The 25,051-nt window shown below is 65.5% G+C and overlaps 1 protein-coding gene across 1 annotated transcript; it reads left to right on the top strand.

Moving 5' to 3' along the window:
• Nucleotides 1-2,466: 2,466 nt before the first annotated feature.
• On the top strand, nt 2,467-24,896 carry GNA11 (G protein subunit alpha 11). The gene is made up of 7 exons (XM_086699560.1): nt 2,467-2,866; nt 14,344-14,528; nt 17,442-17,596; nt 17,973-18,101; nt 20,748-20,877; nt 20,953-21,106; nt 22,205-24,896. The coding sequence occupies exons 1-7, from the start codon at nt 2,731-2,733 to the stop codon at nt 22,393-22,395; spliced, it is 1,080 nt and encodes a 359-aa protein (XP_086555686.1). The 5' UTR covers nt 2,467-2,730; the 3' UTR covers nt 22,396-24,896.
• The last annotated feature ends 155 nt before the right edge of the window (nt 24,897-25,051 follow it).

Below are 25,051 nucleotides of genomic sequence, written 5' to 3'. Positions count from 1 at the left end.
GAGGGTCCCCCCCCCGCCCCCTTCAACTGGGGCCTCACTGGGCGCTGGCGGGAGCCTCCACCCCACCCCACCCAGCTTCTCCAGCAGACACTACGAACTCAAGAGGGAGCCCAAGATGGAATCCAGAAACACCGTGTCACCAAATCCTGGAACCCGCATCTTCCGTAGTCGGTGTATCAGAAGTAAATCACAATCGCTAAATTCGAGCCACATCCTAGCTGGCGGGTGAATTACATAAGGCCGTGAATACCAGGAAGCAGGGCTCTCTGGGGGCCATTGTAGGGGTAATCTGCCACCGTCCATGAGTATTTAAACATTTAAGCAAACGTTAAGCTTCTACTGTGTGCTTCTCGAGAATCATCTCCCTGGCTATTTACAACAGCTCTCTGACAAAGAAGGAGTATTATGCCCACTTGACGGATGGGGAAACATGCCCAGAGAAGTGAAGTCGCCCACCTACAGTCCACCCAAGAGTGAGCCGCCAAAGGAAGATTCCATCCTGAGGCTTAAGCCCTGCATACGGAGGAGGCCGACAGCAGCGAGAAACAGGAACACAGGAGGCAAGAGATTATAGCGATTGCTTTTTTCTCCAGAGACAGAGAAGAAGCAGGCAAGGGAGCTGGGCTCCTTTGCTGTTTTCATAAACATTTATCGAGCACCCACTGTATGCCGGTGCTGTTTTCGTGCTGGGGGCACCACAGGGAATGAGACGGACAAAGTTCCCTGCACACGTGGCGCTCACACCATGAGTAAGTGATTTCACTCGTCACTGTCCAGCCAGCACCTGGCGCACAGGAGTGTCGCTGGCGCAGGAAGGAAGCCCAAGACGCTGCTGGACTTGGCGACCCCACGGGGACCAAGACACATGTGGTCATTGCCTTCCTGGAGCTCACGGTCTGGTGGTCACCCGTGGATGGCAAACAACACCCGGAACTTTTGTCTATTCGTGGGGGGGAGCCCCAGGCCCCTTGCCCTGGCTGTGTGTCCCACTCAGGTGCGGATGGAAGTCCCAGAGAGGAGAGTTTCAAGGAGCCCATCTTCCCACACACCCAGTCAACTAATAAATGGAGCCTTTGACCCTCCCCTCACCTCATATCTCAAGATAGGCTAGAACAGCAAGTCAAGGTGCGGCTTGCTGTGGATCTGGGCATGGCCAGGCGGGGAGAGGAGGTGGGCGTCCTGCTGGGTCAGGGCTGGGAGAGATGCCATTGCAGGGACCCGTGCCTCGTGGAGCCTCCGTTTCCTTGTCTGCCTGCACTAGGAACACTTCAGGCCCTTTTATTCTCTTTCTGTCATTCAAAACACGTTGATGGAGCACCCTCTCTGTGTTGGAACCTTGTTCTAGGTCTCTTTTGGGGAGAGGCCAGATGGTAAGCATTTTAGGGCTGTCGGAACTATACAACTCCATGGGTTCAGGGTGAAAGAGGCCCAGGTCCATACTTACGTGAGAGGGCCTGGCTACGTTCCAATAAATCAACTGGGCAGTAGGGCTGGTTCAAAGGGCTTAAAGCGTGCTGGGTATACAATAGGCATCTCATTAATGCTTGTCTCCTGCCTGAACACAGCAGGCGCTGCACTGGTCCGTGCCTGGTTTACAGTAGGCACTCCAGAACGCTTTTGCCCTGTCCGGTACATAGCAGGTATTAACATTAGTGCTCGGCCCATGCCTAATTGGAAAGCAGATGCTGCTCCAATGCATAGGCCACATCTGGTATACAGCAGGTGCTACGTGAATGCCTGGTCCCTGCCTGGTTTACAGCAGGCTCTCCATTAACGCTTGCTTCATATGCATATGGAACATAATACCCCGCAAAGAGCAGGCACTGCGTTAACGCTTTGTAAGTGGCTGGTATACAGTTGGCGCTGGAGTAATGCCTGCTTCGGTGCCTGGTTTATAGTCAGTGTACCATTAATGCTTGTTTCCTGCTGGGCATATAGCAGGCGCTGCTTTAGTGCTGGGCTCGGGCCCCATATACAGGAGGCGTTCCTTTAAAGCTTAGCGGATGAGAGGAAGGTTCGTTTCCGGCCAGGCAATGCCAAGGCGCCTCCCGGGAGACCGTGAGCGCTGGTACCGCAGCGTCTCGCGGCGGGCCGAGGTCCCCAGGTGCCGCGACGGCAGCTACGGGGTCCACGCCGCTCGCTCCGGGGCCCAGCGGCCCGCCCGAGCGGGGCCGCGCGGAGCCGAGCACAGACGAGCCGGCCGGCCGAGTCCGCCACATTCCCACAATCCCGGGCGGCCCCGCCCGGCTCCCGGCTGCGCGTCCCCCTTCCCACGTCGGCGCAACCTAACCCGCGGGCGCGCCCGCCGCGCCGCGCCCCGCCCCGCCCGCGCGTCGCCCCGCCCAGCGCAGCCGCTAGTCCCGCCCCCGCGGCGGGCGCGCGGGTCACCGCCCCCTCCCATTGGCCGCACTGCCCGCCCGTCGGCGTTGTCCAGGCGCGGGTTAGGTTGTGCACCGCTTGTCGCTCGGTCGCGGCGGCTGCGGTTGGCGGCGGCGGCGGCGGCGGCGGCGCGGGCGCGGGCGCGGGGCAGCTGGGCGGGAGTGCGCGGCCGAGCGGGGACCGGCGCTCGTAGGCGGCCGAGGCGGACCGGCCGGCCCCGGGGGCCGAACGCCTAGGGCCAGGCGGGCGCGGCCGGGGCGGCTCCGGGCCAGGGCCAGGGCCGGGCCGGGGGGCTGCGGCGGCGGCGGCGGCGGCGGCGGGGGCGGCCGGCGGGCGGCCGGGGCCGGGACGATGACTCTGGAGTCCATGATGGCGTGTTGCCTGAGCGATGAGGTGAAGGAGTCCAAGCGGATCAACGCCGAGATCGAGAAGCAGCTGCGGCGGGACAAGCGCGACGCCCGGCGCGAGCTCAAGCTGCTGCTGCTCGGTGAGTGGGGCCGGGCCTGCCGGGGTCCCGCTGGCCAGCGGGCGTCCGCGCCGGCCGGGTGGGGCCGCCCCCGCCGTGCTGCCCGCGGCCCGTGCCGTCCGCGGCGGGCCCCCGTCCCTGCCCGTGCTGTCCGCAGCACGGCCCAGCCTCCTCCGGGGCCGGCCTTGCCGGTGCTGTCCACGGCAAGTCCCAGCCCCTGCGCGGTCAGCCTTGCCCGTGCTGTCCAGATCAGGCCCCAGCCTCCTCCGGGGCCGGCCCTGCCCGGTGCTGTCCACGGCAAGTCCCAGCCCCTGTGGGGTCAGCCGTGCCTGTGCTGTCCGCGTCGGGCCTCGGGAATCCTCCCCTACTTCTGCCGTCCACATCAGATGTCCGGGCCCTTGTGGGGTCAGCCCCTGCCTCTACTGCCTGGGAAGGGACCCAGAACCCTCGAGGGTCAGCCCTGTGCCACTTCTCACCACGCAGGGCTGGCCGTCTGTCCCTGCTTTACCGAGTCTAGCCGGTCGCTGCCCCAGCGTCTGCTCAGCAGCGGACCTCTGGGCTGTCACCCTCACCTCCCGGGATCTTGTCTCGGTTCTTCCCAGCAGGTGGAGCCCTGTTCCTGTGTGCGGGGGGTCTGTCCCCCGTCTAGCACCCCATTCCCGCTGCGGGGAGAACCTCCTTGAACGGTTTTACATCCCTTCCGGGAGAAGACAGCCTTCCGTTCCCTCGGGGTTTCTGTTTCGGGCTGAGGCCAGGGTGCGGGCACTGCAGGAACTATCCCAGATTCTTAGAAGCGGCCAGCTCACCACCCTTCCGCAAACCCCTTCCTTCTGTCTTGGTGAGAGCGGGCTCTCCCAGGTCGGCCTCCTCCTGCAGAAGATTCCTGTCCCATCGCCCCAAGGCACACCTGTTGTAGGGACGAGTGGGCCCGGCTGTTGGCAAAGTGCTGTCACCCTAGCGAGGGCTGTCGCAGGGCACCACCGCCAAAGGCAGGAAGGTCGTTTACAAAACAGAAACCCTGGCCCTGCCCTGCTCTCCCCAGCCCTGCGCCCTGCACCACGGGGAAGGCTGGAAATGCTCACTCGCCCTCAGGGGTAGCCTGGACGGGCCCAGAGTGGGAGCGGGCGGCTGGCCCAGGCGGGTGAGCCCAGAGAGTGGCGGGGGGTTTAGAGGAGCCGAGCCTGCAGGTGAATGAGTGGTGGGTGGCCCTTTGGGAGGTGGCAGGTCTTGAGGGGGGTGCATTGCGTTTCTTGCTTGTGGTAACCCACGTGGGCCCCCCATTTGATGAAGTACCTTTCCTGTTGTTTTTTTTCCAAACATACGTCCCGATTTACTCGAAGACTGCAAAATAGGCCATCCTTGCAGAAAAGACAGGCAGAGAGTAATCTTCACGTTTGGGGGAGACTTGCAGTGGGGCCGAGGGGTCTTTAGGGGGACAGCATGGCTCTGGCTGGCTTTCCCAGTGTGACACAGACTTTATCATGGGAGGGGGCTTCGGAAGTTCTCGGCCTCGTAAGGGTACCACCAGTTGGCCTTTGCCTGGGGGCTGTGTGAGCCTCCAGGTGCTCCCGCCACCTGTCCTGAGCACGCAGGCTTTGGGCTGAGTGGGGTTCGAGGGGGCAGGTCAGCAGCTCACGCTTCTGCAGCCTTGGTGTGCGTCTCCAGTGTCCCTGGATTGGGGGACCCAGCGGGGCCACCTGCTGAAAGTGTTGGTGCCTGCCTGTGGGCGGGGGTGGTGCCTGTTTACAGCCCCACACCTCTGCCGCCCCGTGACCCTGGAGAGGCACCCAGCCGTCCCCCTGCCAGCCTGCACCGTGGGGGGTCATGCACCCGTCCCCGAGGCCGTGACGTGCTAGGCATGGGGGGCAGATGGGAAAACGAAGGGGTGGGCCTGCGGGTCCAAGGTGAAGGTCTGTGGCATAGAGCACAGCAGCAAATGCCCGGGGTGCCCTGGAGGCAGGGTCGCCCCCGTTGGGAACCCCTCCCCCCCCCCCGCCCCAGGCCATGCTCCGTGCCAGCACATGGGGTCCAGTGCGGGCTCTGGAGCTGGGGTGTAGGCTCGTCAGGTGTTTGGGGAGGGCTTTCGAAGCGAGTTCTCCATTTGTCCACCAGAAAGCTGCATACACACGTGCGTGTTTGGTAGGCCATGTGTGTGTGAACGTGTGCGATGCGCGCATTCAGCTCTCTGGGTGCTGCTGGTCAGGCCGTGCCCTGGTTACCGTTTTGTCCTGTCCGGAGCGGGAGTAGAGGGCACGGCTGAGCGGGGCCAGCTCCCGGGATCTGGGTCCTGAGGACTCAGAATTGTGCGCGGGAAGACCCCGTGGCCTGCGGGCTGAAACCCCGTTAGGAGCTCTAGGGACAGGGGTCCCGGGCAGGCCTGGCTGGCTTCTGCCTCCCGTGACCTCTTCTGGCCAGGTCCTTTGCTGTTGTGTTTCTGTCACTTGGGGGTGCCCCTCGTCTGTTCCTTAGGGCGGGTTTATTTGAAAATCGAGATCTTCACGGGAACCCCGGTCACTGGAGGTGGCAGCGAACGGCCCGGCTGAGCCTCCGCGGCTCTGGGACTTCTAAATAAAGCAGGGCGGTCAGTTCCACAGGCTTCCTGTCGGCTGCGCCGGCCCCCAAAGGGCAGTGGAAAGGCCCGGAATCTGGCATGGGGTGTGGTGGCCCTGGTGGGAAGGGCGCGCCTCCTGGGGCTTCGAGGCGCCGAGCGTGGAGCGTGTGGAGCGTGGCCGCCGGCTCCTGGCAGGGCGGTCATGCTGCGCGCCCTGCGACCCCGGAGAGCGGGAGGCACCTCGGGGAGCCCCTGGGCTGCGGCGGGCCCGTGACCCACCCCAGGATGTGCCTGACGCCCCTTAAATTCAGATTTCGTTTCTCCTGCCCAGAGGGTGTGCTTTCTTGGGGCGCAGTCCGCGTTAGTGCTGCGGGAGCCCCGCGCTGCCCTCAGAGCTCCCCCTCCCTCAGTTTCCCTGCACGTGCGGGAGGACGCCAGCGCCTGGACGCGGCTCTCTCTCCTTCCCGCGGGGCCGCCAGGTGTGCCCCGGGCGCTGAGCTCCCGTTGCACAGATGCACTGATGGAAGATCGAGGCCTTTCCAGGCTCTGCTCCTTCCCCGCGTGCGCCGTGCCCAGCCGGGCTGCGGTGGGACATGAGGAAGTGTTCTGCCTCAGATATTTAACCGCAAGAGGTTTCACTTTCATGTTTTTGTGGTGGAGCCCTCCCCGGTGCAGCCCCAGGAGCGCGGCCACGGGCATCGCCGCTCGTGGTGCCTGGCGTTTGGCGCTTACAGAACTCCGGGGAGGGGGAGGGGAGGTGTGTTTGTCCCCCTCGGTCCCAGATGGTGCCCGGTGCAAAGTTCAGCCGGGGCGGGCGGGTCCGGTCTGGGGCTCCGGGCCACGCCGGGTGGACTGAGTGGGTGGACTGAGCCGGACCCACTGCCCTCGGGAGGAGGGGCCCCATCTGCGGGTACGGCTGTCCCGGCGGGCAGGGCGGCCCGGGAGCCTAGGACAGCCAGCCTCTGGGGTCCGTGGGCTCGGGCTGCTCACAGAACCGCCATCCCAGCCCTCAGGTGTGCAGCCTCTCGCAGGTGTTTGTAGCTCCTGTGCCCACGGTCCCGGTGCCTGTCTTCCGGGGCAGCCACCGTATCTGTCCCCTGTGGGGCATCCGGCCCGCGTCTGGGTCCCATCTCACGGCCACTCAGTCGCCGTGCGGTGTCGTCCTTGCTCCCGCTGCTGCTCCCCACCTTCGGGTCTCCGCCACCCCGGCCCCCGGTGCAGAGCCTGCAGTCTCAGGAACGGTGGCCGGTGACTTCCATTTGCTAACGGAATTCACATCCCCCAGGGAAGAGGGACGGGAGTGACTTGGTGCTGCCACCACAGCCCTTGGGGACCCGAGCCTCCCTGCTCAGGTGGGCCCGATGCCATCTCACCTGTGGCCCTCTGCTCCGATGTGAACGGATGGGGACCCCAGCGGACAGCTCATGGTTACCCTCCTCGGGGGCTCCTGCTGGTGGGTGTGGGGGGCTTGCTTTGAGGGCTCCCTGTGTAGCCGGCTCGGAGCAGTCGGGGGGCGCTGGCTCTGGGGCGGGACCACGGCTCCCGCCCTCGGTTTCCTCCTCTGTCTGATGGGAATGACTGTCCCAGGATTAAGTGTGATGGTGCCACTGAGGCCCCTGGCACACAGCAGGTGCTCGGCAGGCAGAGGGAGCCCTTTGATCCTGTCGCTGCCCGTCCTCCTGGGCACTTTGCACCATGTCCCCTATGAAAGCAGCTGCGACGGCCCTGGGAGGCACCTGTCCCCACCCCTGAGCACCCGGCCGGCAGGTGTGGGGTGGGGTTTCTGTTCTGCGTGACTCCCGGTCTCGGCGTTGTCTTCTGGAAATCGGAAGTAAGGGTGGCGGGGAGGGACAGACGGGGGCCGCCATCTCATGTCTGTTCGACCACACCGTCCACCTGGCTGGCAGTTCCCTCCGCCCCTGAGCAGGGCCACCCTGTCCTGCAGCACGGGGACTCACCGTCTCACTGCCTTTCCTCCTTACCTTTCCTGAGCCCTGGCAGCTGGATGACGCTCTGTGCCCCGGGCACTCGCAGACTCCTCTGAAGGGGCAGCTCCGGCCGGTCCCCTGGGAACTGGCCTCGTGTTGGCCCCGGGGCATCATGTTGAGAGGGACAGGAGGTGTCAGGTTAGAACACTCCCAGAGTCCCTTGGGGCAGGAGCGTAAACGGGAGGCTCTCGCCATCTCTGCCCAGCTGGCCTGTCCTCCGAGCCTCTGTGGAGGTGTCGGTGAGCTGTGCGGGCCCCGTCCCTCTTCCCCAGCTGGGCTGGATGGGGGGCTGGGCAGGACTGGGGGCTCACAGGGTCCTGGGTACCTCGGTGCCCCAGGAAGGGCTACAGTAGGACTTGGCACACGGGGGCAAAAGCGGGGGCGCAGTGACACGTGTGGGGTGAAGGACGCCCACCAACATCGGCAGGGACAGCTGTCCCACCGTTGGGCTGGGAGGAACAACCGACGTCACGGCCCGGCGTCTGCGCCCCGCGGCCCCAGCCCCGGGGTGTCCTCCCCCCTCTCCCTCGTCATCGAGGTGCACACTGGTGTCTTCTCGCTCTCTGGGCCCCACACCCGAGCGACGAGCGCTCCGCCCCAACGCCGAGGTCAGATGGCCCCAGGCTGTGGAGGTCCGACGGTCCCTGGCTGTGTGACCCTCCAGAGTGTATCCCTCTGCGCCTCGCCAGAGGGGATGTGGGGACAGTGGTGTCACCGAAGGAATGAGTGGGCTTGACTTGCCATCCTCAGCTGCTCGAGGGCTTTACAGTGTCTCTGTCCTCCCGGGTAAGGTCAGCGTCCCGTCTCTGATATCAGACTTGCTGGCACAGCTTGAGGTCCCAGGGGTATCCGGGAGTCCCAGGTCGCAGGGGTGCTCTCGCGTGGTCTCCCCGCAGTCCCAGGAGCTCCCGGCTTCACTGCCCACAAGCCGGAACCGTGGCGGCCTGCCCCCGGGGTCCAGGGTTCAGCGGTCCCATGCTTCCTGCCTGTTAGGCCTTGGCCCCGACGGCGTTGGGTCCCTTTCCCGCCCGTCTGGGGCTAGGGCTCACACTTCCTTCCTCCTCGCCCCCCACCCCCTGCCCATCCCCCAGAGCTCGGTCCCTAGTGAGGGTGGACAGCGGCATCTCCTCCAAATCTGGCTTCCACTTTCTTCCCTCTTCTTTAACTTGTCTCAGCTGGGCGTGGGTCAGATGCGGCCCTCCTGCCAGGGATGCGTCAGAGCGCACCCGGGGGGTGTCCACGGGCTCCCGGTCCTGCTGCGTCCCATCTGATCCTGTGGGGCAGGCGCCAGGCTGGGCTGCCCCCCAGGGGCTCCCTGTCCCTGAGTTAACAACTAGTCGAGTCCCCCGCCCGGCACCGGGATGAGGAGGACCCGCGGGGGATGCTTGGCGGAGCCAGCCCGTTGGATGGGGGCCAAGTTCGTTCTGTTCATTCACAAAAAGCTTGTGCAGCATCTTCCGTGAGCTGGCCTGGGGGGCGGGGGCTGGAGGCAGGCGGCTTTGGGCAGACCCCCCCCCCCCCGCCGCATGAATAACTGGGGTGGCATCGTCTGGAGCGAGAAGGGGTGGAGTGTCAGGGGGCCGAGGGCACTTCTAGGAAGACCTGAGGTTGCGTTTCTGCGAAGGAGGCTCCAGTCGCACTGGGGACGGCTTATGTCCCCTGGGGGCACAAGTGCCCACGGACATCTCCTTGAAATAATGAGCAGCAGGCAGGCCAGGGGCCCACGGTCGTGGACTTGGGGTCTGCCCCCAGCTAGGACCTGGCGCCGGCACGGTTCCTTCCAGGGAGGCGGTGTGATTTCATCACTCGGCCCAGGGCGCCCCACCGCAGGGACCCCCGCCACTGATCTCACCCTGCGTCCACGGGGGTTCCCACTAGGCTCTGAGTGCGCTCCGCAGCACGGCTGGGCCGCTGTAACCACCTGCCTGGACGTGGGGGCCGTGGGGGCCGTGGGGGGCCTCCGGGCCGATGCCGTTTCTCGGCGGCTGTAGGAAAGTTCCAGGAGGTCACACGTGGGTGCTGGAGTGAAGACACCGGTCTTTGTCGGAGCGAGCGACTTTGGAGCTCCTGGGTCCGGGGCAGCTGTGCCTGCGTGGCTGGGGGCGAGGAGGGGCGCGGTAGGCGAGTCTGCGTGGGGGAGTGGGGCCCGGTCTTGGGTGTGTCACACGCTTGGGCACGAGGTGGGGCCTTCCCTCCCTGGTGGGCAGCCAGAAGGTTTTGAGCCAGGAGGGCACGTGCAACCAGATGTCTTTCAGGGCGGGTGTGAGCGTGGGCCAGCCAGGTTGCACCGGAGGCTGGAGACTGAGCGGGGCGGCGGGTCGGGCAGGAGAGAGCCCCGTGGGAGGTGAGGGGGGCAGGGCTGAGTGGAACCCGGGGCGTCGACCATGGCGCGGGGCTGGGTGAGCGGCTGGTTCCAGACGGGCTCAGCCGTGAGGTCCAGGCAGGCCTGGCCTCCGAGACGCTTGTGGGCAGGTGCACATCGGGTCAGGTGTGTGGCAGTTCCCGGGGCCAGGGATTCTGTCGCAGGCCCCAGTCCCAGCTTCCAGGCGCTACGTGACGACAGATACGGCAGGGGCTCAGTTGGCCCCGGAAACGGGGCATGTGCAAAACGAGCCTGGGTTGCTTCGGCCCGCTCAGTCTTGCACGGAGCCTGGTCCCCTGCGTCCAGCCCTCCCTCCCCTCCCTCCCGGACGCTGCGGTGGCCCAGCGCCTCCTGGGCAGTGGGCCTGGCCTGTGCCAGGGCAGAGGGCCCTGCTGGCTCCCGTCTGCTGTGCTGCGGCACCGGGCCTGGGAGGCTTCCTGCTCCGTTGACGTAGGCCCAGAGTGTACGCCACACGCGATACGTGGCATTTTTCTCTGAGGTCCTCACCTGTCCACACCTGCCTTTCTCTCCGTTCCCTCCTTTCTCCGTGGCTGCCGTGGGCAGGGTCACTGATTACCCCGTGTCCCAGGCAGATGGGGACTGTCGGCCATGCTGGACCCTTTTGCGTCTTTCTTCCCCTCGGCTTTATTGACACGTGAGCGATGTCGATGCTGAGCAGGTTTAAGGTGTGTAGCTTGATGATTCGATGCGCTCACGTACCACAGAATGATTGCTGCAATCGGGTCAGTTAACGCGTTATCTCACATCAGGGTAGTTGGCACATCGTCTCACGTTGTCTCTGTGCACTTCGCTTCTGCTGGAGTTTGACCACAGCCTCGGTCTTTGCTGTGGCTGCTCCGCCGTGTGGGGGGGCGTTCCCAGACTAGACAGCAGGGCTAGGTGGGGACCGTGTGACCTCGGCCACGCAGCTTGTCCGGTGCCCCCGACCTCTCCGGGAGCTGACTGTGTGTTTCAGGCTTCCCTGACGTCCTGCTTATATCTCGGTTTTACGGAGAGTGTCCCTGCCACCCCCTGTCCTCCCTCAGCCCGGCTCCGTACCACATGTGAGGCTGCTCTGGCTCGGTATCGAGGGCCCCTTCACGGGCACACCTGCCTCACCTCCTGTCCCCCGTCCCCCCCCCCCCCCCGCCCGGGGCTCACAGCAGTATGTTGTGCTGATTGACGTGGGCGTGGGTGTGGGTGTGCGCACTCGTGTGCCCTTGTGTACATGTGCGGGTGTGCACACGTGTGTGTGGACGTGTGTGTACGGCCCCCGGAGCCTCCATGGGGGGCTGCTTCCCTCTTTTGCCTTCATTTTTATTTTTGTTCTGTAATTTTAATTACAAAATTTTTTGATTTTTTTTTTTTTACACATTTTGTTTTTAATTTATTTTTTTTTCCGAGTTTACTTATTTTGAGAGAGCGCCCAAGCAGTGTAGGGGCAGAGAGAGTGTTAGAGAGAGACTCCTAAGCGGACTCCGTGTTGTCAATGCAGAGCCTGATGTGGGGCTTGAACTCCCGGCCATGAGATCATGACCTGAGCCGAAATCAAGAGTCGGACGCTTAACCAGTTGAGCCACCCAGGCGTCCCCCAATTTTTTAATGTTTTAAATAAGCTTATTTATATATTTTGAGAGCGAGAGAGCACGTGTGCATGTGTGTAAGCGCCCGCACAGGTGGGGGAGGGTCAGAGAGAGAGAGGGGGAGAGAGAGAATCCCCAGCAGGGCCCCCACTGTCAGCATCGTGGAGCCCAGCTTGCGGCCTGAGCTCACGAACTGTGGGGTTATGACCTGAACCGAAATGAAGGCTTGGAAGCTTAACCGACGGGGCCCCCAGGCACCCCTTGCCTTCATTTTTAAGGAGCCGGTGTGAGGTCGGTCCTCGGCTGCACACGGTGCGGTCTACAGGCCCCTCCCGTGGTCCCCCCCATCCCCCCCCGCCTCTTGTGGGAGCCGTGGCCTTGGCCTCTCCCGTCCCGAGGTTCCCGCGTGTGCTGCCCTCGGGGCGGTGCCTTGTGGCCTCGGCGTGCGACCTGCCGTGTCTGCACGTCGGGCTGACCTGCGGGGCTGCGTCAGGGGCTGCGGCTGTAACGCGGGTACCTGGTTAGCTGTTTCCTGGGAGCGAGCCTCCCGAACAGACCAGAGCAGACCAGCCGGGCAGTTTTCCTGCAGCAGCGTTTTTGTCAAAAGTAGGGCTTCTCGGGGCAGTCCTGCCCCCTGGAGGTCACTGGGCTGTGTCTGGGGATCTGTGGTTGTCACACTGGGGGGCTCCTGCCATCGAGCGGGTGCGGCCGGGGATGCTGCCCGACCCCCACAGCGACCCCCACAGTGCCCGGGTCGCCCCCCAGAGAGTGAGTCGGCCTGGGGTCAGCAGCGCCCAGGGGACAGGCGCTGGCCAGGAGGAAGGCACGGGAGAAACTGCGTTCCTAGCACGCACACCCCTCCCCGCGGTGTGTGGTGAGGGGGAGCAGTGTGGGACCCTCGCCGAGGGGCGGGGGGCCGGTCAGGGCACGCAGGTGGCCTCCTGTCACTTTCACAGCAGAGGCGAATTGTTTGAAGGGGGGTGGACGGAGGAGGGCGGGCGGGTAACCACGTTACCTGATGACGGACCCAAGGGGACCCGAGGTCGTTTCACTTACCCCGCGGCAGATCCGAGGCAGTTGATGAAGGAACCAGAGAGGCAGCCAAGGCCTCGCTTCGTGCTGTCTCATTAGGGGCTCGGGTCTCCCGAGTGGGGTCAGTCACTCAGATAGTGGCTCAGGGCCTCCCGGCCGCAGGACAGTGTGGACATGCGGGGCCCGCAGGACTGGTCTGCGGAAGCTCCTGGGCTGCGGAGGGTGCCGGCCGCAGACACCTGCAGAGAGAGCCCCCGACTCGGGCAGCGGCCACGGCTCTGCGTGCAGGGAGGGCTGTCCACCCCCAGGGCACGGGGCTTTGTGGAGCGCGGATCGCCTCACGGGCCACGGCGCGGCAGGTGCGTGGACCGACCCAGAGCGGTGAAAATAAGCCTGAGCAGTGGGTGGGGCGGGTCTGGGGCCTCGGTCTGCGAGTGGGTCCCGTGGAGGGTCGTCAGACAGCAGTTTCAGGCGTCGCGCTCTCAGGAGTTACAGGTTGTCTCTGCTGTGTGATCACGTCACTCCGGGACTTAGTCTCTGGGGGTCCGGGGTCTGGGTGGCCCTGGTTTGGGGTCCCTCATGGGTTGCAGAGCACGTGTCGGCCACGTCCGGCTGCGGTCCCCCCCCCCGTGGCCTCTCCGCCCAGCGCCGCTCGAGCGTGCTCGGTGTGGTGCCCCCCCTTCCCCTCGGCCAGTGGTGCCGGGCGGTGCGGACCTAGTCTCGGAAGTGACGCGCCGTCATCTGTCCTCTGTCGGCTGCAAGTGAGTCACGGAGTCCGGCCTGCGCTCGCTGCCGGGGCCTCGGTCTCCCCCTCGGGAAGGGGGCGTCATGGAGGTCCGTGGGCATTAACAGCCTCTGCAGTGGCTGGCCCTGAGTGTGGGGTGCCCCCTCCACCTGGGGGTGCGAGGCCGACGCAGGAGGGGAGCCCCGGCTGCGTTGTGCCGCGGCGAGATCAGAGCGTGCCGGTCCGGGGCTCTGTGGGGCCGGGATGAGGGTGCGGTGGCCACGTAGCCCCTTTCCAGCTGGCTCTCCTCCGATCCTTTTGATCCTGGAGGCTGAGGCGGGGGCCAGCGTGCTGCCCTGGAGCAGCCCGGTGAGCCCCGCGGCCGCTTGTGCTTACGGGGGAGAAGGGAGACCCCGGGGCTGATGTTGTGCGTGCCAGCTCAGCGGGCCGGAGAAGGGAGCGGACGCCGGGTTTGGCGTGGCTTCTGGGTGGGCGTGGGACACGGGGCTTGGACTCCTGGTGCTGCGGTTGCTCCGGGTGAGCGTGGAGCGCTCAGCAGGCGGCGTGACGCTGGGTGGGTTTGTGATTTCAGGGCTAAGGGGGAAGGAGCTTTCGGGGACCTTTGTGGGGACATATTCGGTCCTTAGAGCGTCCAGACTTCTGTGCGGATACCCGACTCTTGACCCAAAGGAAGGCCGGCTTCGGTGGGGCCCCTGGTCGGGGGCCCGCGGAGATGTCGCCACGTGACGCTTGGTGTCCACGGCGGGCGTGGGAAGGTCTGGGGGGCCGGCCGGCCGTGGGGGCCCTGGAGGACGAGTGGCTTGTCACCTGAGAGTCCAGGGGCGGTGGCATGTGGCGGAGACATGGCCCCGTGCCTCCCTGGGGCACCAGACCCAGCGTACCCGGCAAGCGCTCACGGAGGCCAGTCACCCCTGCCAGGTGGCTGGGCCGGACGCTTGGGGTACCTGCCCGTGTCGTACCTCGGTGCCGGACGCATCGCAGGCGCCAGCCCCCCAGCCCCAGTTTCCCATCGTGTGGCAGGGTCGTATGCTTGGGGACACGAGGGAGGTAAGACGGGGGACGCGCCTCCCAGATCAGCTGTGTGCCAGCCACGCGTATCCCACGCCCGCCCCGAGCGCCGAGCTCTTGGGCCCTTGGGCCCTTGGGCTCTTGGGCTCTGACTCCCCCGTGGGCCCTCCTCTGCCGGGTGGGCCCCCGGCCTTGGCTCCGGCCTGTCCTCACGCACCCTGCTCTGCAGGCACGGGCGAGAGCGGGAAGAGCACGTTCATCAAGCAGATGCGCATCATCCACGGGGCGGGCTACTCGGAGGAGGACAAGCGGGGCTTCACCAAGCTCGTGTATCAGAACATCTTCACCGCCATGCAGGCCATGATCCGCGCCATGGAGACCCTGAAGATCCTGTACAAATACGAGCAGAACAAGGTGAGGCTCTCGGGCGGGAGCGGGCGGGCTGGACGCGGCGTGGGGCCCGGCCCCCGGCCCCCGTCCCCGGTCCCTGCCGGGGCCTGCCTGCTCGCAGCGCCTGTGCGGGCCCGTCCTGGCCGGGCCTTAGCGCTCCCGTCCTACGGCAGGGAAGCCGGCCGGGGGACGGGCCCCTCAGCACCCTGTGTGATGCTCTGGGTGATCCCAAGGGAGGGGGCATTTCCCTTCCTTTTTTTTTTAAGTTTATTTATTTTAAAAGGGAGAGCGAGCGAGGGAGCGCACCTGTGAGTGGGGGGACGGGCAGAGAGGGAGGGAGAGAATCTCAAGCAGGCTCCACGCTGTCAGCACGGAGCCCGACGTGGGGTTCTGTCCCACAAACCGTGAGATCATGACCTGAGCCGAAATCAAGAGTTGGACGCCTAACGACAGCCACCCAGACGCCTTTCCTTCCTTCTTCTTTTCTTTTTTTTTTTAATGTTTATTTATTTGGAGAGAGAGAGAGAGAGAGAGAGAGAGAGAGAATGCGTGATGGGGGGGGGGCAGAGAGAGAGGGAGACACAGAATCCGAAGCAGGCTCCAGTCCCCGAGCTGTCAGCGCCGAGCCAGAGGCGGGGCTTGAGCTCATGAACCTGGAGATCATGACCTGAGCCGGAAGTCAGACGCTTAACTGACGGAGCCACCCAGGTGCCACCCAGGTGCCGCCCACCCCCGTTCCTTTCTTTTCCACTAACAGCTGTTGGGACAGAATTCAGCCACCGTGCAGGCCTCCACTTAAGTGTGCAGTGCACGGGTTTCTGACGCACAGAGCTGTGAAGCCACTACCACAGCCATGGGGGAACACTCCCTCCCCCCAGAAAGAAGCCCTGTCCCCCTCAGCCGTGACCTCCCCTACCCCTTCCTCCCCCGGCCCCCACGAGCCCCCTTCCTGTCCGCGGATGAGCCTGTTCCGGACGTTTCGCACACGCGGACTCACACGCCGCGTGGCCTCTCGTGACCGGTTCCCTCCCTGAGCGTCGCGTGTTCGGGGTCCGTCCGCGGGGCGGTGGGGGCGGGCGCCTCGCTCCTGCTCGCGGCCGAGGGACGTGCGCGTGCGCGGTGGACACGTTCATCTGTGGGCGTGCCCGTGCGTGGAGGACACGCTGTGTGAATCCACTCACCGCCTGATGCACTCTTGGGTCGTTTCCACGTTTTGGCTCTTGTGAATCCTGCTGTTGAGACGCTCACGTGCAGGTTTTCGTTGGCACACCTGTTCTCCGCTCTCGGGGGCCTGTTGTCAGGAGTGGAGACCGGGGGGCGGTCCCAGGGCAGCTCGGCGTCTGCCCTTGGGCGGAGCTACCAGCCCGCTCTCGCCGCAGCGTCCCCGTCGGCCCCGCACCAGTGGGCTCGCGCTGCTGGCCTCCCTCGGCTTTGCTTTTGTAGATCTGTTTTTGGAGTGTTTCGTTCAGCCCCAGAAGTCTGCCCTGGGCTAACATGAGGTGGTTTAAATTAATCCGTTTGCTTCGAGGCTTAAGAAGGTCAATCAACTGGATTGCTGATGTATCTCCGATTGGCACCTTCCTCCCTTTACGCCTGGTTCACAGATGATCGGGGACCCCTCAGCAGGGCCCGATGTTGGGCTTGTTGGGGGGTCCCTGCCGTCCTGGCCGTGAGCCGCGCGTACGGGGCCTGCTGGAATCTCTTGTCCTCTGGGTCTGGGTCAGTGTGACCTGCATCGCCGAGGCCCCCTCCAGCGTCCCGACCGTGTGTCCCGCGGGTCCCGTGTTTGGACCGTAGGTGTCCGTCAGCGTCCAGAACAGGGGCCACCGGCTGTGGCCTGTTTCTGTAAACAGTTTTATTCGTTCTCACCACGCTTACTCGTTTACGTAGAGTCCCCAGTGGCTTTCGCTGCATTGGCAGACACAGTGTGGCCACAAAGCTGACAACACTCCTCTCTGGGCTCTTACAGAAGCAGATCACCGTCCCCGATCTCCACGTGTGCACAGTCAGTGGGTTTTCGGGGGTGGTGCCTGCTTCTCCAGGCCCCTGACCGAGAGGCAGGTGAGGGCTGGAGGCCACGGCCGGGGGACCGGAGAGCATCATTTGGAGGGGGGACAAGTGGGGGCAGCCCTCAAGTCCAGGAGGAGCCTGCTGGCCTTCGGCGCCCTGGCTAGGGCTCCCTCGTTCCCCATTTTGAGTTCTGTCCGGGTGTGTCCTCCCTGGTCCCTCAGCTGGCGGCCGGTTGTGTGGGCCTGACCACCCTGAGGACAGGCACGTGGAGCGGGCTGGAGGAGGAATGGAGAGTCTCCTGAGCCACCTGCCTCGCTGTTGTGTGTGTGCACACGTGTGTATACGTGTGTGCGTGTGTGTGCGTGCGTGTCTGGGGCATCCCTCGGGGCCTGGTTCCCCAGGAGCGGCTCCCCTCGCCCTGGAGGTTCGGGGGCGCTGTGCGGGTTCCTGTCGTAGTTGTGAGTGAAGAAGCCACTGGCCGCGGTGATTAGCTCAGCTCCAGCCCCTCCCCCTCCGCTGGCAGGTTCCTCGGCCCAAGCTCCACCCCCAGCCTCCTGTGTGCCAGGCGGGGGCGGGGGGGGGGGGGGGGGGGGGTGCGGGCCAGACAGCGGCTCCCCGACTCGGTTCCTGCTCTGGCTGGCGGTGGTGTTCGTCCCGTCGTCCCGTTTGCCCTCGGTGCCTTTTACAGGATCTGCTTGTGCGTGTGCGCGGTCTCCTCCGGTCCCGCCTGCTGCCCCGCGGAGCAGGGCCCTGACCCAGCCGGGCACCCCCCGTGGGCACCGCCTCGTTCCCGGGCCCTGCTCACAGGGGCACAGCCGCTGCCACCCACCCTTGCCCCCGCCTGACCGGGTGACGGCCCGCCTTGGTCGGGCGCCCCGTGTGGCCGGGCCCCGGCGAGCCCACGGCTCTCCCTGCCCACGCTCGCAGGCCAACGCGCTCCTGATCCGTGAGGTCGATGTGGAGAAGGTGACGACGTTCGAGCACCGGTATGTCCACGCCATCAAGACCCTGTGGGACGACCCTGGCATCCAGGAGTGCTACGACCGGAGGCGCGAGTATCAGCTCTCGGACTCCGCCAAGTAGTGAGTAGGGCGCCCGCCCCGCGGGTCCCAGCCAGGGCCACGACGGGGTTGTCGGGCGCCTGCTGCTCGTGACACGTGGGCCACGCTGGCGAGACGTGGTCACTGTAGGCAGCCTGGCTGTGCCCGAGCGTCTGCTGTGGCCACTTTTCTGTGAGCCTCTGCTACTGTGCTAGAACGAGAAGGTTCGTTTTGGAAAGTCCCCTGGGAGAGAGTCCCTCAGAGCCGGCTCGAGTCGTGCGGCTCCCCTGGCCACGGGACCCAGGGCGGGGCTGCTTCACCCCTGCTAGTGAGGGCTGCTGGGGGGACCGTGGTGGCCGGGCCGTCCCCCCACCCCACACGCGCTGGCCCGAACAGCCTCGTCCCTGCCGTGTTACAGCTACCTGGCCGACGTGGACCGCATTGCCACCTCGGGCTACCTGCCCACCCAGCAGGACGTGCTGCGGGTCCGAGTGCCCACCACCGGCATCATCGAGTACCCTTTCGACCTGGAGAACATCATCTTCAGGTACCTGCGCCCTGGTTCCCTGGGGGTGGTGGCCTTGGGGCTGCCTGGGGCTCTGTGAACTGCAGGAGGGAGGGGCCCAAGCACCTGCTGTGGAGACAGTGCGACTCACTGGGTCCCGGCCTCTGCTCCCAGGGAGCGTCCTGCCCCGATGGGAGAGAAGGCTCATACAGCTGCCACCGAGTTTCCACGTGAGCCGTGTCCCAGTAGTGGCGCGGGTCGTGGCGGAGCTGGCCAGAGGCGGCCTGGAGGGGAGGGTCTTCCGGGGGGCCCTCTGTGACGGGGCCGCAGACGAGGGAGGGTGATCTGGAGTTCCCGCCAGACCTGGATACGCTTCAGGGCAGTGCGGGCTTCCTGACGGCCCTGGGGACCCACACAGAGCTGGGTGACAGGAGGGTCCTGGACTCTGGCTCTCGGGCCCACTGTGGCTCGTGGCACGTTGGCAGAAGGGGTGCGGCGGTTCTCGCTTGGGGCCAGAGTCGTGTGGCCAGAGTAGACTTGGTGCCTTGAGGTCCTTGAGGACCTGGGCCGGCCTCTCAGTGGGGTCCCAGCTGGTGGAGAGTCGCTAAGTGGCAGAGGGCAGGCGCGTGTCTGCTGGGCCACCGTAACAAAGGAGCACAGGTGGGCGGTCGTTTCTGTCCTGGCTCCGGAGGCAGAGCTGGTTGAGGCGAGGGCACAGCTGGTTCCTTCCGAGGCCGGAACGGTCTGTTCCTTGCGTCTCCCGGCTCCCAGGGGTCGCCGGCCATCCTTGGCACCCCCTGGCTTGTAGGCGCACCACCCCGTCTCTGCCTCTGTGGCCACGCAGCCTCTCCCCATGTGTCTACGGCCAGCTGTCCCCCTTCCTGTAAAGACAAGACAGTGGTGATCGCAGTAGGGCCACCCTGTCTAGTGTGATCTCCTCCTAACCAGTGACCTCTGCAGTGGCTCTGCTCCCACGGCGGGTCCCGTGCCCGGTTCTGGGTGCGCTGGTTTGGAGGACGTTCAGCCCAGCGCCCCCGGCACGGCGCCCTCTGCTCCTTGTGTGCAGGCTCACCCTGGGGAAGGGGCCGGTGCCTCCTGGGCGGGGGTCCCAAAGAGGCGGTCAGCCGTGGCCCCTGTCCCCGGCCACGGCGCCCCGCTCCGTGGCCTCAAAGCGCCAGCTCTGTTGGCTGTGTTCCAAGGGGCCCTTTGGCCTTCACCCCTCCCCGTCGTCCGCACCCTCTCTTACCTGCCGGGCCTCTGTCGGAAGCCCTCTGGGGTCCCCGGAACCTTCAGAAGCTGTGGGCACCCGCCCTGTGTGTGTCCGACAGCCCGGTTTCCTGGTGACAGCTTTCTGTTTTAATTAGATCCTCGGCGGGGTTGTGACCTCAGAGTTCATACCTGAGGTCTCCAGAGCACAGGCTGCGGCTTGACGAGGGTTCCCCCGAGCCCCCATTTCAGGGACTCCTCGCGGCCTCACCCTGACCTCTGCGTGTCCTGTGCCTGCTGTGTCCTCCCCCTCCCCTGCCCGAGCCTGAGCTGGGTGTGTCCCCTCTTCTTCGCACCATTTCCCTGTCGCCCCCTCTCTGTGCGGTGCCCGAGCTCTGTCGTGGGCCCCCACCCTCTGCCACTGCTGTTCCCCACCCTTCGTTAGCTGCATTCTTCCGCTCCAGCCGCGCACTCGTGGAGACGGCCTCCGGGCCCTGGCACTGAGCTTGGGTCCGGGCCCTCAGCGGAGTTGGGGCGGCACCGAGTAATGGCCTGACGGCCCCGGCGTGTGAGGAGATGGGCCTGGTCCCAAACAGGGGCCTTGCGTGGAGACCCTGCTGCACACCGGGGAGGCCTCGCTTTCCAGTAAGGCCGTGGCCCCAGATGCCGTCAGCCCTGATGGCACTCCCCGGACTGGCCCTCGCACGGGGCCCCCGGCCAGTCCCCACCCTCCTGTCACCACTGTCCCGTCCGTTCAGCGTCACCCTGGCACATCCGCCATCCACCTGTGCTCTCTGGAGTCTCCCGGGGGGGAGCGCTCTGCCAGGAAGCCCCGCTCCCGTGGGCCGGGCCGGCGACAGCCCCGAGTGTCAGCCCCTCCCTGCAGCCCCCGCGGCAGCCGCGGCCGGAACCCCTGCCTTCGCGGGGACCCCTGCCTTCTCGGGGCCGGGGCTGGGGCCAGGCAACTCCCGGGTAGGTAGCCAGCGGCCAATCCCTGCAGGCAGGCCTGCGTGATGGGGTGTCCCTGGTGTGGCCTCCCCCTGCTGCTCCTTCTGCTTGTGAGCGTGTTGTTAGTACTGTTACTTTCCGCGTGTTGGTCCTGCTCTCCGGGCCGCCCCCTTGTGATGCGGAGGCTCATCGCGCGACGGTTTATCTCCGTCCTCCTGTGGAGATCGAGACCGTTCCCCGTGTGTCACAGACATCTGTGCACGATGCGCAGACGAGGGGATGGGTCTCCAGGGGTTGCCCCCCCCCCCTCCCCGAGCGCCTGGGCGCCCGGGCTCCCCAGTCCTGGGACTCCTTCAGGGGCGGGTGCCTGAATGCAGTGCCCCCGGCCAGGGCAGCGTGTCCCGCAGGGGCCCTGCCGACCCTGACAGGTGCGGGGGGGGGGGGGGGGGCGGGGGGGGCGGCCCCCCCGAGGCCTCGCAGATGTCTGTCTGCGGGCGTGGGTGCTGAGCCCCGCCGGGCTCCTGTCCCCCGCAGGATGGTGGACGTGGGGGGGCAGCGGTCGGAGCGGAGGAAGTGGATCCACTGCTTTGAGAACGTGACGTCCATCATGTTCCTCGTGGCCCTGAGTGAGTACGACCAAGTGCTGGTGGAGTCGGACAACGAGGTGAGGCACCTTCCTCCGCTTCCTCCCCTCCCTGCGGCCGCGGCCCCGCCCACGCTCACCCCCTCCTTCCCGCAGAACCGCATGGAGGAGAGCAAAGCCCTGTTCCGGACCATCATCACCTACCCCTGGTTCCAGAACTCCTCGGTCATCCTGTTCCTCAACAAGAAGGACCTGCTGGAGGACAAGATCCTGCACTCCCACCTGGTGGACTACTTCCCGGAGTTCGACGGTGAGCCGGCCTCCTCCGCCCCTCTGCCGCCGGGCGCTCGTCCCGCGTGCTCTCGGGGCCTCAGTGCCTGCGATGCGGGGACGCGGGTGAGGACGGTGTTTCGCGCGGGCCCTGGCAGAGGCTGGTGGCTCAGTTAGTGCGAGCCCGGGAGCTTCCGGGAGCCCTGGTGGCTTCACGGGCCCCCTGCCTCGGTGCTCCTTCCCGAGCCTCTGTGTCCCCAGCGGGGGCGTCCTCTTGGGGAGGGCGTGCGCTGCGCCTGGTGCACAGCGGCAGAGGGACCCGGCTGGTGCACAGCGGCGGAGGGACCCGGCTGGTGCACAGCGGCGGAGGGACCCGGCTGGTGCACAGCGGCGGAGGGACCCGGCTGGTGCACAGCGGCGGAGGGACCCGGCTGGTGCACAGCGGCGGAGGGGCGGGTGGCAGAGGGACCCACCCGGACGCTGTGCTCCCAGGCCGCCACCCAGCCGGCAGTACGCCCCGCCTCCCACCCCTGCAGTGGGAGGGAGCGAGGCAGTGGCAGCGAAGGGGTGGCCCACAGAGTGCCCAGGGTCCAGCAGAAGGCAAAAGTGAGCAGAGACGGCCCCCACCTTGCCCTTCGGCATCCCCGCAGCTGCCTCCCAGGACACAGGACAGGGAGATGACACAGGCCGGGGCGGTCGGGGTCTGGCCGCTCCCTCCCCATTGGCCTTGTCCGGCTGGTGGACTGTTGTCGCGTGGCTGTGGGCCGACAGCTGGGACGGGGCTGTGCAAGTGTGCACGCGTGTGCAGGGGCGCATGGGGCCGTGTGTGCATGCGTGTGGCCACGTGCCCGTCCGTGTTGGGACGGGGGTGTGTCGGGGACGCGGTGGGGAGGAAGGTGCGTGCGGTTTGGAGGTGGTGGGCTGTCCGACGTAACAGCCGACCGAGAGGCGTGGGGGAGGGGGGGCGGTGACCTGCGTGGAGGCCGGTAGGCGCTGGTGGAGCTGCCGCCTCGGGAGACCGCAGCTCGGGGCCTGTGGCCTCCACGCGGGGCCCTCATGGGAGCAGGGAGGAGGCGGTGCCTCTGCGCGTGCGCGTGCGCGGCGGGGGCGGGGCCTCACCCGCCTCCACCTCCCCCAGGGCCACAGCGGGACGCCCAGGCCGCCAGGGAGTTCATCCTGAAGATGTTCGTGGACCTGAACCCCGACAGCGACAAGATCATCTACTCCCATTTCACATGCGCCACCGACACGGAGAACATCCGCTTCGTGTTCGCGGCCGTCAAGGACACCATCCTGCAGCTCAACCTGAAGGAGTACAACCTCGTGTGACCTCGCCGCGGCCGCCCGAGGGAAGAGGGGGAGCCCCAGGCGGGCCCCTCCTTGGGGCGCCGCGCCCGGCCGGCTGTCCCGGCTCCGCCCGCAGACCGGTTGATTTCGTTTTCATATTTTTAACAAATGGTTTTTATTTCACAGTTATCAGGGGACGTACGTCTTTCTTTCTTACACCTCGTGCACCTTCTCACCTGTGTCAGCGGCAAGGCCGCCTTTTCTTGGCCTTGACTCGGGGCTCGCTTTTTTCTAAAAAAATTAAACAAGAAAAAAAGAAAAAAAAAGGAAGCAGAAGAACGGATGGAGACAAGTGGAGACGAGCGGCCCCGGGCCGGCGGCCTCCCGGCGGTCACGCGGGGACAGAGCCAGCCGCCGGCCTCGGACTCCCCGGCTTGCCCTCCCCTCGTTTCTTGGTCGTTTCCCTCACAGGCGCGGCGGCGGAGGCCTGGGGACTGTGACTTCTCTCTCTTTCTCTTCCTAAGTTATTGACACCCTGGACTCCAAGAAGTGGGGGTGGGTGGCGCCCCCCGCTGCCCGCCCTGGGAAGTGCCTAACCTTTTTTTTTTTTTTTTTTGGTGAGGAAGGAAAACGCAGTGTGCCCACTCTTTGGTCAGGGAGTCGGCCTGGCTCTCAGCCCTCCCCGCCCCCGCAGACCTCTGGGGGCCCTCCCAGGGCCCTGCAGGCTGCCATCCGCACACCCCCGAGGGTCGCGTACCCTCCGGCCCTGGCCGAGGGCACCCCGCTGCATCCAGGAGGCCAGAAGGAGGCCCCTTTGGACTGGGAGTCACTTTTGATGTGTTCTGTTTTGAAAGCAGTTTGGAAACAGTGCGAGTGGGGTGGGGACTTTTTCAGAATCTTCTCAGGTCTGTCCCCTGGAGGCAGGAGCGGAGGAGTCGCCCCTGGCGGGGTTCTCGGAGGCTTCCGGCAGCAAGCACTTGCCCCCACGTCTTGCAGGTCCGCCCCGAGCCCCACCCCGGGAAGCGAGCACGCAGCACACGCACTTTGCCCAGAGCCATCGAGGGCCCGCGGTGGCCAGGCCGTGTGGAGGCCGGTAGCTGGCGCCTCGGCCCCCTGGTGGTTTCCAGGCCTGGCCACGGCCACGGCCACGCACTGAGCCAGAGCCGGGGCCGCCTTGCCTGAGCCCCCTTCTTCCGAGGGGCTCAGAGGTTGGGAACAAGCAGGGGGCTGTTTTGGGGGGGTGGGGTGGGATGAGGTGGCTGTTTCATCTGATGTAGACTGAGCAAGCACTACAGTGTTTTTCTGTGGGTTGGTTGTTTTGATTTGCACAAAGTAACAGGGATGAACCGCCGGTGATGCCTTGGGCCCGCCCAGGACATCTGGCCGCGGCGCGTTAGCGGTCTGTGTGGCTGCTGCTTATTGGGGCCGTCTTCGAACACGGTGGAAACAGCTCAACCACCAGCCCAGACGCCGGTCCTGTGTGCCTGGCCCGCTTCCTCTGTGCTCCGGAGGAGGAAGGACGAGTCTTGTGGCTCCCGCACAGAGTCCCTTGAGGGCGGGGTGGCTGCGTTCCTGGTGATCGGCCCTCTCTGGGGGCAGAATTGGCAGGGGGGGCAGGGCCCCCGCTTTCTGTGCCAGTCGTCCCTCGGTGCCTCTACCGAAAGGGCCCTTGTGCCGTGTGTGTATGCGAGGTGTGTGCTGTGGGCCAGCAGCGGGGAACGCAGGGTCCTGGCTGGGTGGGCACCTCCATGTCTTAGCGCCTCTCTGGGGCCCGGATCGCCAGGGAACCGGATTGGGCTCTCAGGGTGACGTGCGCCGCGGGCCTGAGGCACCCAAAGTATTCACTTTTCCCAGAGGGAGCAGTATGCCAAGCACCCCAAAGCCAGAGCCTGGTGCTCCCGGAACCCTGGGGGGGGGGGGCGGGTGCTGTGCGCCGCGGGGGGTGCGAGACCAGTTCTGTGCCAATGTCAGCGGGGGGACCACGTGGTCTGGGCCCCTCCCTCGCCCATCTTGTGAGGTTTGTTTGTGTTGTTTTACACCCTGGTGGGCTTTCTCGAGAGTGCGGGCCTCCCGCCCCTCCCGCCGCGTCGTCGTCAGATCCCCAGCAGAGGGGAAGCCGCGCCTGCTCCCAGTGCCAACGACCCCCCCCCCCCCCCCCCCGCGGCCGTGCGGGGATCGTGCGGGGATGCTCCGGCAGGCCGCCGGCAGACGTTCTCCGGTTATACTTGTATATTACACAGGCCTGATTTCAGACGATTTAAACCTTAACCTATTTTAAAGAAGAATATTATATAAAAATACTGTTTTTAAACCTTTTGTCATTTGAAATGCATGTATTGTGAGCGCTGGGGGATGGGCACGTTAGCTCAATGCCAACGTCCTGGGGCCAAGGCTGCCGAGGTCGGGCGGGCTGGACGGCAGGCTTTGCTCATCGTGTCGGGGCCCTGACCCCTTAATCCAGAGATACCTGATGGAAATTGACTTTTCATATCTTTCTCCTGAAATGAATTCTGTTTTAAATTGGAATAAATTCTGTTCCTAAATGCCGTGGCCCCCTCTGGCTTATTTCCTGTCGCTGGCCGTGGTGGGTGCTGGGCAGTGCGTTGGTGCCGAGGGTCTGCAGGGGGCTGCCTGGTGTCTGTGCATCTGGCTGGGACCCCAGCACCTTTGGCCAGGTGTCTGAGCTCCTGGGACCCGT

The sequence above is a fragment of the Puma concolor genome, chromosome A2 (genome assembly GCF_028749965.1).
Source record: "Puma concolor isolate L17-30 chromosome A2, mPumCon1.1.hap2, whole genome shotgun sequence".
Classification (NCBI taxonomy): Eukaryota; Metazoa; Chordata; class Mammalia; order Carnivora; family Felidae; genus Puma; species Puma concolor.
Note: the sequence above shows the minus strand (reverse complement) of the source record. Positions and strands in the feature narration are given on the sequence as shown.

Excerpts from the sequence above, each read along its gene's own strand:
- GNA11 (XM_086699560.1), top strand. The coding sequence starts at position 2,731 with ATGACTCTGGAGTCCATGATGGCGTGTTGCCTGAGCGATGAGGTGAAG. Across the intron at positions 14,529-17,441 it reads ACAAATACGAGCAGAACAAG|GCCAACGCGCTCCTGATCCG; the intron begins GTGAGGCTCTCG and ends CCACGCTCGCAG. Across the intron at positions 17,597-17,972 it reads CTCTCGGACTCCGCCAAGTA|CTACCTGGCCGACGTGGACC; the intron begins GTGAGTAGGGCG and ends GCCGTGTTACAG.